General features: G+C 40.8%; 1 protein-coding gene across 6 annotated transcripts in view; it reads right to left on the bottom strand.

Moving 5' to 3' along the window:
• SLC6A6 (solute carrier family 6 member 6) overlaps positions 1–13058 on the bottom strand; it is a 190333-nt gene that overhangs the window by 8233 nt on the left and 169042 nt on the right. For all 6 annotated transcript variants that reach the window (XM_084292669.1, XM_084292668.1, XM_084292670.1 and 3 more), the window contains 7 exons: positions 11219–11322; positions 10981–11105; positions 6161–6273; positions 3648–3785; positions 2500–2602; positions 1470–1570; positions 619–789 (listed from right to left, as the gene is read on the bottom strand). In XM_084292669.1, the coding sequence (XP_084148795.1) occupies positions 619–789; positions 1470–1570; positions 2500–2602; positions 3648–3785; positions 6161–6273; positions 10981–11105; positions 11219–11322 (855 nt within the window). The remainder of the gene's footprint in view (positions 1–618; positions 790–1469; positions 1571–2499; positions 2603–3647; positions 3786–6160; positions 6274–10980; positions 11106–11218; positions 11323–13058) is intronic.

Genomic DNA, 13058 nt, shown 5'->3' with positions numbered 1-13058 from the left:
AGAGACCTGGCTCTTGGAAGCACCTCAGACTGAGTGCTTGTCTGCACACGGAGACAACAATTCACCAAGCTGGAAACTGCAGAAGTAGGAGGCAAGTAAAATCACCTGGTGTTTGTCTGAGGCCAGAAGGCTGCGTTTGCTCTGTTCCTACCATTTGCCAAAGGGACAGGTGATCTTTAACAGTCTTATTTGCATGCACTGCAGGGGAGGCATCCAACTTTGCCCTACCTGAACGAGGTGGCAGTTTTCCAAGCTCTGTGCTTATTTTGCGTAAAACAGAGCAAGCTGAAGCTCCCGTTCTCCACTACACAGACAGCTGTGCACAGAGGCTGTATGTTTGGTTACGTTATAGTCTGACTTATCCAACTGGTGAGGAAGGACAGAATGTCGTGGTCTGTTTTCTCTACAAGCAGCCCTACCTCTTGCAGTAAGGAGAGGTGAGGGCTACTTCATGTTACTTCTCTTTTCCCAGTTTATGTTAAATCTTCTGAAATAGCTTGGAGAAATCAAATGCAAAGAGCCTGCCCAGCCCTCCCAAATGTGACTCAGCCCTGAATTCACTCTCCCACATGCAAGGCTTCCTCTGGCGTTTAAGGAGGGGCTGCTGGTTTCTCTTACCTCAATGAGCGACCCATCTGACTGTATGATGCGGATGACCATCACCATAGGGATGCAGATCATGGAGGAGAGGGCAAGAACCCAGCCCAGGCCAATTGCCCAGTCAGGGTATGTGTAGACCTTGTTGTAGGTCAGTGGCTTGTACTTGGCCAAAGAAAAGATAAAGCACCCCTGTGGATGAGAAAAGAAAATCAAGTGAGGCTCGAAAAACGTTCAAAGCAACATGGCTCTGATGCTACCACTGGCCCTAAGGAAGACAGGAAGCAAAAGACAGAGCTGGCAGATACAATATGTATTTTAACCAATAGGGGCATTATTCTTCAATTTAAATTATTAAAAAAGCATCTACATCTGCAGGTAAGTAAACTGTTGCTTGACAATAGGGTGTTAAATGATGGTGTTGAACAGCTGCAGTGCATTGTGTGTTCTTTTTCAGAGCTCAAACGCTGTACATTGCAAGGAATTACTGAGATGTCCTTCCCAGCAAAGGAAATACTCCACAGCGAGTGTTTGCCTCAGACTGGCAGTCCTGCCTCAGGACTTTTTGTTAAAATGGCCTAGTGGTTCTATTACTTAAATAAGACTGCTCTTTGGAGTGAGTTTTGTGTGTCACAAATGTAATACTTTGTCAATCTTAAGAAAAATCCACTCAAATGTAGATAACTACAATTTGTGTGAGCACAGCAGAGAGCTGTCACATTAACAGCTAACATCTGAGAATACATCAAGCCTCCAGCAGCTCTTTGCAAATTGGTCTCTGAATGGAACAGCCTTCACTTAAAGGGAAGCATTAAGAAGAGGCTCAAAGCTGCCACATGGAAGACTTGAAACAGCCTGTTTCAAAAACTCACCACACAAAGAACTGGTGTGATCACAATCCAGCTCCACTTCATCCAGGGACCAGGTCTGTATCCAATCATATCCTCAATGGCATCATAAATATTATCAGCGCCTGTAAGAGATAGTGAGCATAGTTATCAGTCGAGCTTATAAAAGCCACATAAGAACTGCAGAATTACAGCTGCCTTCCTAGGCACCCCAAGGAGTATTTAAAGGGCAGATGTATCGCCCAAATTGTCATGGATGTGAAATTCAAGATTTTTTCCTTCAGAAGCTCAAAGGCTGGGGGAGCCTGTGCTTTCACAAGCTCATTATTTAGATGCAGGAGCACAATGCTAATCCCTCCTGCCCCTGTCATGCACACATTTCTCTCCCCAAAGTCTCACTGAACTTGCCAGAGGGATCATGACATGAGGGACAAAATAGCAAATGGACATCCTGCTTCTACAGAAATTTGACTGATGTAAAATGAAGGCTTGGTTTGTTTTTGCTTTTTTAAGAAGATGGAGTACAGGAAGAGTCAGGGAAATGACCAGTGATAAACAGCAAACATTTTCTGATCATTTCTAAGCTACCATCTCAGGCAGCAATGGAAACTACTGTCAAACTTTGGTACTCAGTAGCACCTAAAAACAACAGGACAGAATACACTCTACTGTCAGCTTTCTTTTTGTATTTTCTATTTGGTTGGCTTGGCCCTTGCAGACATGGCAGCTTTGAAAGGAAATTCTCTGAGACAAGCACAAATTTTCATGGCTGGCCAGACTTTCAACTCTCATCTCTAAACTTAACACATGTAAATGCTTAATTGTGCTTTTATTAATTAGCAATAGAAAAACACTCATTTTTGTGTGGAAAAACACTGGAGGCTGGCTTCGTCCCAGATGCAATTTTGTCTCCAAGTGGTCAGTGCAAATTCATATTAATGGCATGTCTCTGCTGCTGGGAAGATGATTCAGGGATGGCTGATGATTAAACGTTTGGCTAGCAAAATTGTCACTAACTCATCCAAAAGTATCAGATGAAAGGGTTCTCACTTACCATAAACCCAGGCTACAGCAATACATTCAAAGAATGCAACCCACAAAAGGCATACACCACTAGCTGCATAGTAGTCAAAGAGTTGAAAAACATACATGCCACCCTGTAAAAGAGACACAATTTATTAGGATCCATCGGGAAAAAGACCTGAATGCTTCAGGCCCAGCTCTCAGTAAAATCTACCAGCATACCTTAGTGAATGCTGCCTAACAAGCAGAAATATCAAGCATGTAGGTAAAGTAAATACCTGGCATTACCTTCCCCAGGGAATATGCTTGTTTACTATAGGAAACATTCTAAACAAGATGATGATTAAACAGAATTAAGCCATTTAGTATAATCTACTGAGACACTTAAGTCTTTCCTTCTTAAAAGTATTTTAGGACAGGCATTTATAGAAACAAATGATGTAAAGAAACAGCAGGCCTTTTAACAGTAGCAGCTCCAAAATACTAAAAATGTCAGTCACCTTATCAGGAGGGTCCTCATTTACGAACTGAGTAGAAGAACTTATTTCATTGGGATATTTCTAATTCTATTTATTTACACTATACTGCTAGGCAATTTGCTCTCACTTCATTGAATGTGCATACCGGCATTTTTACTTGAAAAAATAAGTTTGTTAGGCACCTTTGTTAAAGGTGCTATATCAATACTTACAGTCATCCTCTTCCAGTTGTTTTTAACATGTTGCTTTAATTTTATTTTGAAAATAACACAACAGTGCAGCTTCTAGAACACATTCCTGTCTGATTTATACCAGAATAAATCTAGGGATATTTACTCGATTCAAATCTGTGTTGCTAAGACAAAATCTGTACTGGATGGATTCTTAATCTGCTTTACTGAAGGTTCCCTATATGTGTTTCATCATTCAGAGCCAGTTGTTAATATTCGTACTCATGTTGATTAGTACTTAGACCAGAATGAAATTAATGAGAATTCATTTCTCTGTTCCTCAGACTGAAAAGGGGAGGATATGTAGCTCCCTTTCAAAATGCTGTCAGATCTAGGGATGAAAGATGCTCTGTAGATCTGAAGAGCACAGTTCCTCTGAGTGGGTAATTTTGTGTAGTCTGATTCATAACTAAAACAGGTCTAAAAAATGGCTAAAAAAGGAGGCAATTTCCAGCATTGCTGTTACTTACCTCAGTCACCATAGTTAGTCCCAGAAGATAGCTAAGGAAACATACTATAGCGATGAAGATTTCCCGTCGGTAACCCTTCCTTAGGAAGGATGGGTGCAGATCAACTAATGACGTGATCTGTCCTTCAACTTCAACAAACTAAAGAGGAAAACAATAAAGAAATATGAATTGAAAATTATCTGCCAAGCATTTTATGTTAGCTCGCAATTAAACAAATGCTGCACAGCATTTGTAACTGTACTCTGAGGCAAAATGCTGCTCTGAATAAATGAATTAGAAGCTATTCCTTTTAACCCAAAGGTTAAAGTCTGGGGGTAGTTTTCAGTTTTGAATAAGCTTTCAGAATTGATGTTCATTTCCTAGCATCCTTGCAAACTACTAAAAGGGCTTTGTAAATGCAAGCCACAAGGATAAAGGAACTTAATTTGATGACAGGAAGGCACTTATGTGGCTTTTATGTTGTAGCTGTTCCAGATGAATACTTGATGTATGCTAGAAAAGAGGCAGAGAGAAAACACTCAAAAAGCCTAAGCTGCACAAGCTAGAAGAGTACCTCTCAGTCTTTTTTTGATGTGCCAGAAAACCTCGCAGGTACTATTTAGGTTAATTCCACAATTGGATATAATTCTATTCTTGGGTTAGCTAGAGAAAATGCAGCTGAGGGAAAGCAGACTTTGATGTGAAATAGCAGCCCTTCTTGACTGAACTTGTCTGTTCTGAATCGGTGAGCGGAGTTTCTCTGGCTGAGGCTCTGGGGTACTTCGTCAACAATAAGGGATCTCTTGATACAGTACCCATACAAAGCCTTGGTAAACTATTTGCATTGGTATAACAAAAATGAAGCCCTTAATAGGTTAACTAAAATTTTACTTTAACTAGCTTCATGATAATTGTATTTGTGCTAACTTACCATTTGAAAACTTCATGTAAGGTGTACAACCTGAACTAACCAAATTTGAAAAAAAAGTTCAAAGTTTACTGAAAACCCACTGAGAAAAGTCTGCTGAACTCCCAGCAATCAAACCTGAAGAAAATATCATTCAGCTATTCTCCACTTTCCATCTGGCAAGGTACAAAAGCACTAAGTTTACTGAAGACATGAGGATACCATGGAGAACCTAGGCTGCCTCTGTAGAAATGATCTTCACTCTAAGTGGATCCATTGTCTAACAACCTTTTACCATGGGAAGTCTAAGAAATAGCATTATTTCAAGATCTTTTTCTTACCCTGTATCTATATTGCTTTTACTGTGCCCAGAAGTGCCCTTTAACAACTCTACCCTCTTTGACCACAGGCTGAAACACCTTTTTGGAGATACAGACTGTCCAGCAAATAACTCCAGCAAACTTTGTTGCCTTGTGTCTTGTTATTGTGACTTCTGAAAACTAGTTTTCCTTTTAAATGCAACCCTTTGGGCTGATTTGATCTTAACCTCCTCTGGCATTCCAGAAACCTGCTCAACTGCACTCCAAAAAGAACAGGGGGGGTGGAGGAGAGAAATTAAGTACTCTGGTTAGTTTTAATCATTCTACGCACTGAGCTTTTTAAAATTACTAGACAGCTTCCAATTTGCATAAGCACAGACTCGTTGAACCACAGCACTGGGAACTTTTAAATTCACTTTGGAATGATTGAAAGTTGCTCAACAGAGTTCAAAGATAAGACATAAAAAGCAATTTAGGGCAAATGGAGTATCAAAAATGTAAGAAACAACAACTGAGTAAAAATCCATTTATATATTTCTCTTTGTTCAAGAAAGGATTTAGGGTAAATAAAAACTTCACCTTTAGCAAGTGGGTGTTTATAATCAAAGCTATTTTCCATTTGAGTGCAGAAAGCTGCCTGTTGCCCTGAAAACTTCAGCAGTTTTGAATGTGTAGTTACTGCATAATCCTTTGCCACATGCATTTCCTTGTAAGTGGCCTTTCTAGAAATGATTTACAGGTTCTTCTGTGAAATTTAGTCCAACATTCCTATAAGCAACCAGTGGGAAAAAGCACATAACTTCTTGAACTAAACTTTCTTATTTTTTCACATTCACTAATAGCAGTGGGTGCTACGTAATTAGTACAGCTGGAAACTTTCTGAGATGGTTTCTGTCCCATTCAGAGGCACCAAATGCCCACTGATGACGTGGAAGTCATCAAGATCCCAAGCTCCTTGGCACCTCTGAGCACAGGGCTTTCTCCAAAGTAGGAAAGTTCTGCACCATAACTGAAATGGTGTTATTTGGGGGCCAGACTGAGACTGGTATTTAGGTTAGGGAGAACTGCTCTAGTCCCTTGGACTCCATTAGCTCCTGATGACAAAGACTTGGTCAGCAACATCATGCTGATTATCAGTCAAGTCACACATTCACGAAATGCAGCCCCCACATCAAAGAGTAACACAGATGAATTCCTCTTAGGCAGTGTTAGAGGTATTCACTTCTAGGATTCATGTCTCCCTAACCAGATTTGCCCAGTCAAGCACCAAGACCACCAGCCCCGCATCTCTTACCCATCGGACTAACCTGGCTATCCAGTCCAAGCAACAGAAGCATAATAAAAAAAAGGATTGCCCAAAAGGTGGGCAGCGGCATCATGGACACAGCTTTGGGGTAAGCAATGAAGGCCAGGCCTGGACCTAGAGAAAGAGAAAATAGGAAAGGGGGAGGGGAAGGGAAGAGAAATAGTAAATACCAGCTCTTTGGTAAAGGTAGCCACCCTCAAATGCAGGAATGCCTGGTTCCGTTCAGATAAATCCAAACGCGGCTGGAAATACCAGAAGTGAAACAGTTTGGCTCTTTTATCTGAAAACGAAGCACGCATGACTACAGCAGAAACCACAGGCAAACCCCCGAGGCCATTGCTAACTGATCACCAGTTTTAACGTCTGTCTCAAACATGCCAGTAATGGAGGTGGTCCTACACCTGCCCATGTGATACAGGATGGTTTTGGGGTAGGGGGAGAAGGGGTGACCCAGGGGAATGGCAGAATCCCACTGCTAGCCCACGCAGTCACGATGAAGATGATGATGATGAAACCCTTTTGCATGCAAGGAAGGGACTCTGCTCCAAAAGTTCCCTGGGATCTTCACTAAAGCAACCACTGCCTCTCTCTGGGTGCAAACTCCAAACCCAGCAAGGCTTTTTTAGAGAGATGTTTGCACTCCTGGAGATGGCTCCTTTCCTTCTGCAAACCCTCACTGCTGCCCTAACGGCTAGTCCTAGTTATATCAGCTGTGGTCCCTGAATTAAATAAATAAATAATAATTAAAAAAAAAAAGCCTCCTGCTGTTAGGAATTAATTGCTGGTGTGTAAAATCTCTCTGTGTGAAATCTCTTCCCCACACTGGCACATCGTACGCCCCTATCCGGCCAGCCTAGTTAAACCTGCCGCAGTGACACTGAGTGTGGCCAACATCAGCCACAACTGCAGCAGTCTGGGACCACCAGTGGGCTGGGACCCGTAGCCTGGCTTTTCTGCTCTGGAAACAAAAGGTTTCGGGTGAGTGCTCATGGCTAGACTGGGTCCTGTCTGCGCTGTGGGCCGGATGGCTTCTCACTCATACCCACACACCGAGCATACGTGCAGAGCTCTCGCACGCTGACCTGCAAAGGTGCTGTGCCTGGAGCCAAGTGCTATCAGCTATCGCTTCTGAGAGCTTCTAGCGAGAGAGAAGGAGCCCTCTCCAAGTGGGAGACAGGAACACGGGCAAGCTGGCATTTACGGCAGGCTCTCAAAGTGGCCATAGAAATTTTGTGAATTTGAGGGCAGATTTAAATTCAGATTAAACCCGGGAATGCCTGGCTCAGCTATTTGTTTGCTTTAAGGAGCCTTGAGGATCGGCATTTTCCAGGATTTTGAAGTGGATTCAAGTAATTTTCAATGGGAAGAGGAATTATTTTAAGTGCTGCAGTGCGGGGCCAAGAATCTCATCTCTGATCTGTACAGAAAAATCTCTAATGCTGCTCTTCCTACCTCCCACTTTTCCTTTCCAACAAGAAATATGGAAAAAGAAGCAAGAGAAAGAAGTAAAAAAAGATGATTTTTTTTTTCAAACTAAAGAAATCCTTAAGTCACTGAAAATATTTGAATAGAAATAAATACAAATTAGCCAACAATCGAGCAACTAATTTTATTTAAATGAAACACATCTAAGATTTTATATGACAGAAGATACCAAAAATTGGTGATTGTCTCAAATTTGTGAGGGGTTTGCTTTTTCCCCCTGACTCAGTGGGTACAGTAGGTCCTCCCTCAGGGAGAACTGCTACCAGATGGCACTTGCCATCTGTGCAATTGATGAGACAGATGTAAAACTGCCCTCCTAAAAACTTGCTGCAATTCTCTATGCTTTGGCCACTGAAAGTGTCCTTGCACTGTGCTACTGTCAAGTAACAAGTGTCCTTCCTAATCCCTGTTCTAGCTTTGACTTTCCTTTGAAACTAAATGTTGAAATATAAAGAGAAAAAAGTCTATGTGAAAGGAAATGTTCCTGGCATCCCCTTGAATGAACAGAAATAATTTAAAATCATATTTAGTTTGAAACTATGTGGCTCTGAAGGATGTTTTTCAAAAGTGAACGCTTGTGGCTGCTGATAAAAGCCAATTAGGACTGCCACGATCCCATCCCACTTGCTGCCTAGACACGGCAGGGGATGCACCCCAGGAGCTGAAAACTGCAGAGGCAGAAGCTGGGCAGGGTATGAGGAAGGCCAAGGCACTGTAGGCAGGCCTGCTTAATCTGAAGTTGTTGCAAACGGGATTTTTAAAAAGGCAGATCTTCTGCTGTTTTAACACTGTTCATGTGGTAAAATATTTCTTCCAGTCAAACAGAAATTCAGTGCAGATTAAATTGGACTCACTAGGACTTTCTTTTGTGCCTACACTGCTTTGCTTTCTCCCTTTAAAATTATTTTGGAAAAAAATCAAGTGCTATTTATCAGAAATCTGATTTCACTTGAAATTCAAATGGGATCTAATTTAACTCTTGTGTAAGCCTAGTAAAGCCAGTGGAAGCCAGCAGGAGCTACCCCTTGCTGACTGGAGGGTGGCCCAGGAACATTATTAGAAGGCTGAATTTGGCACAGGTTAAAAAAAATGTGGCCATGAGATTCTTCTAGCAAATTTATTGATGTTCCCCTGGCTTGCAGGAGGGCACACAAGGGAATAACTGGTGTCACGCATAGATCAGGAGGGATTTAATTCTCTGGGCAGAGACAAAGGGAAGCAGTAGGCACTGGTCCTGGGGACAATGTCCTCTCCTCAGTCCTATGGCCAAGCAGCAGTGCTTTTGCTTGCCTTTATTCTGAACCAGGGGAGTGGTTTTGACTTTGCGTCATGAGAAAACAGAAAGAAAAGGCCAAAAAAAGAGGCTCAAACACCTGCTCGATCAGCTCCTGCTGCTGGATTGGGCAGCACTGAGAGTTTTCTCCACGGCCCCACATGGGTTCCTCGGATGCCTGTCCCAGCAGGACCAAGTGGTCTGCAGTGGCTCTGCACTTGACCTCTGCTGAGGGAGGCAGTGAGGAAGGCCATGGGAAGTGGTTTGGATAATTTGGGTAATGCTTACTGTCAAGTAAAAATCTAAAAAAAAATCTAAAAATTTAGCCAAAGACCAGCCAATGATGATGGGCAACCCACTGAACTGCTGAGATGGTTGCAAAGTCTGGCCACTAGCAATAGGGCTTAACTGAAATAAACTAGAAAATCTGAAGGAATTGACAACAAAATATGCAAGAAACTGAAAGCTAAGTGTGGAAGCTAATCAGTGCCCTCGTTGTCCCAGCTATGAAACTGGGATTATGATATCAATCTCCTTTGAAAAATACTTTTTCAGCTGTTAATGAAAAAATGCTATGTAAACACTAAATCATTAGTTAATTTGCATTTAAACACTACTTAATAATGCAGTGTTACTATAAAATTGTTTAATTCTTAAAAATGCCAGGCAACAGGAACATAGTTGACTGTTTATCAGAGACGTAATTAATCAAAATTAGAATAAATATTGACCAGAAAAAAAACAACACAATGTGTAAATACTTAAAAATGCTACTGTTGGAATTGATCCACCTAGATATGAAAAAATGGAGCTATTTATGATTCATTCAATGAGATTATTCCTTGCATCCTGTTTTCAAACAAAGCAATCAACGTCTGATCAAAATAGGCATTGTGGCCAAGAGCGTTAACTAATTGCACTTGTGAGAGGTATGCCAATTGCAGCCACCCAAGAATCCAGCGGTGCCACCAATGTCATTGGTTTTTCATTAGCCTTTGTGAAGTGAGATATTTTTCTTAAAGACTCATATGATTAGAAGTTATATATAGACTTTTCCTTTTTAAGAGCAAGTTCCCAGAGAAAAGCTTTGAAATAATATGCAGGTGAATTAAAATTGTTCAAAAAATCAGAAAGAAATGCCAAAAGTGCATTCAAATGACATGATTATTATTTGAATCTCATTAGCCTTAAGGCTGCCTAACAGCTTTTGAGGCCTGATTAATTTTTTTTGAGTGGTAATTCCCATCTAACCTGCCTGTTCTATGTGAAAATACATTGCTACACTTGCCCTCATGGACGAGACATCCACAAAAGAAAAATATCTATTCTGTCTGAGATGCATTCACATACTATGGGGATTTAGCCTTTTTCAGCTGCATGTGCATAGCTGAACATTAATGGGAAGAACACTTCTGAAATAAGGGAAAAATAAAAGTGTATATCCAGTTTCAAAATGGACTTCTCACAATTATAAAAACCTCATCCTGAAGCTACAGAGGACAAGTGCAGGACTGCAACAGCTAGAGTTACTGTGGATGAAATGGTCCACAGAGGCCAGGAGTTCTCCAGCTCCTCCACCTTTCAGTGAGATTTAGGAATATATGCATGTATGTCCCTTCCAAAGGCCAAAATAATATTCCCACTGCAGCGCTCTGCTGTGAGCAAGCAAAACTAAGCTATAAAAAAATACATAAATACTGGCTATTTGCATTGAATGAAAATAAAGGTAGTGTGAGAAGAAGGGCGGAATAAATTTTCAAGTCATAGATAATGGACCCTAGATAATGGTGTGGTTATCATAACTCTGATCTCAACCCAAATGGATTAGCACGCTATGAAATGTATTCACTGCCCTGTTAATCAAGAGAGAGTAAGTAATACAACCCCGCTAACCATCACTGCTCTAGATGAAAGCCCAAATCAACAATGTGCTTATTTTTCTGGAGATTATGGGAAATCTTGTTCTGTTTTTATTGCTTAGATGTTAGCTGATTGAGTCTGCAGAACTTTGCTCACACGCTAGGCGGCAGTGCCCACCACCACTGCCACCAATACCATCGTACCTGACTCTGCCACATCAGCAATGTTCACCCCTTGCTCTTGTGCCATGAAGCCCAGGACGGAAAAAATTGCGAAGCCAGACACAAAACTGGTACCACTGTTCAGGCATCCCAGCAGCAAACAGTCCCTAAGTCACACATATGTCATGGAGCAAGTTAATTAAAAAAAAATTAACCCATTGTCCCTACTTTATTTACATCATTTAGCTAAAACACTAAACCCCCTTGGATGGAAACTTGCCTATAGCAGTTGTATTTGTATTTGTTGTAGCTCCCCAGGGAAGTCATTGCTCCTAAGCAGATTGCATATGAGAAGAAGATTTGTGTCCCTGCATCTATCCAGACCTAAAGGGAAAGACAGAAAGACTGTTACTATCAGCATCGTTGCACTCCAGCACTCAAGACAAACACAGAGTTCAAACTATGCAATATCAACAAAACAATTGCTTCCATTGAGGGTGATAGCTACAGGATCAGGGAGGGAAGGGAAAGAGAACATCACATTTGCAAATATGGCTTTCGAAGGGAAAAGAGAATTGTTAGCATCAAGAGCCCACGAGAACATCAATTCTTCAACAGTTCCTGTATTCCCTCCCCAGAGATGCTTAGTATTTCTAGTCTCTTAGTTACTCAGATGATCCTTCCTGTTGGCGCAACAATAACTGCTTCAGTGCAATAGGAAATGCAGAAGTATTTATAAAATTGTTCATTTCTGTTTTTACTCATTTCAGTTGGAATCAGCTAACAGTCACTAAACTGAGGATGTGAACAGCCTAAGAAACACTTTCTTTTACTTAGTTTGTTTATTTTCTTAACTTTCTGGTTGTTTTTGTAACTGTTTAAATGCAAGATAAAGAGCCATAGGGGTGTGGGGAAAACAAGCAGAATACAATGCACTTTATAAGATGTGTATCTGACCTTGGTCTCATGATTCTTTCTCCTGATTATATTTAAAAAAAACATATACAGAATGAAATAACATTACACTATGAACTTCTAGCTTAGTAAAAACATAGAAAAGAAAGCAAAATGCATCCACTAAATTCCACCTGTTCACTTCTTTCTGCTAATGCAAGCTTGTTAACATCATTAGAAACCACCAAGGAATCTGAATAACCAAGAATCAAGACTGTAGACCCTCCTCCCTCCCACCATCACTTTCCAGCACCTTCCTGACTGGTATCTCCTTGGAGATGATGCTTTTGCTAGACTGTAGGAGGGGGCCTGCCAGCTCACACAAATCTCCTTTATACTATCAGCTAATACTCTGGGCTTAGGGCTAATAGTAGATCGTAAAAGTGATAGAGTCCCATAAAATATGATGCATTCATAAAATATAATGTTTCCTATAAAGAGGGTATCATGTATAGAGGGCAAGATGAGAATAAACAAGGCTTCCACAATGTTTCTTTCAATTATACTTTTCCTACTTCAGTTATTTAGATACCAATGAAGTTTTATTTTAAGCAAATACTCACTAGTAAGAAATTGCAAAAAAAAAAAAAGATATTCTGTCTCACTGTGATCATTATTTCATTATTTTCAAGGATCCCTGGTTGTTTTTTTTTTTTTTTGGTTGGTTGGTTGCTTTGCATTTCTCACATAGCACTATTGGCTAAAGCAATGCTAGGCAGCTGAAATGTCCCATATTTGCACTCTGTGAACATGGACAGGAATCTTTACCTAATCATAGCCTATAAAGAAAGAGTAAGCCCATCTCCTGCTACCCAAGGCTAAGCAAACTGTATTTCCTGCCCCTCCAAAAGCATTTGTTTCCACTTTAGCATAGGTTGTAATTTTTCTATTATTTCATTCACTTCTTTCCCAATCTCCTCCTACTGAGGAGTGAGAACTAGGTGACACTGGTACTCACAGTTGTTGTTTGTTGTTCCATCTGTGAAGCTCACGTTTCTTTCCTTTGAAACTAAAGACTATCCTCATTAAAAAAATGCATCTCCCTTACCTTACCAACAAGAAAGCTGAGATTGTATAACAGGATAGAGTCTACAGCCTCAGAATCCTTTGACACAAAAAAAAATACACACGCATACACACACATACATACACGTGAAAAGATGCAT

The sequence above is a fragment of the Netta rufina genome, assembly GCF_964035555.1.
Source record: "Netta rufina genome assembly, chromosome: 10".
In the NCBI taxonomy this organism is placed as follows: domain Eukaryota; kingdom Metazoa; phylum Chordata; class Aves; order Anseriformes; family Anatidae; genus Netta; species Netta rufina.
The sequence above is the reverse complement of the archived record's forward strand: the minus strand, read 5'-3'. Positions and strand labels throughout refer to the sequence as shown.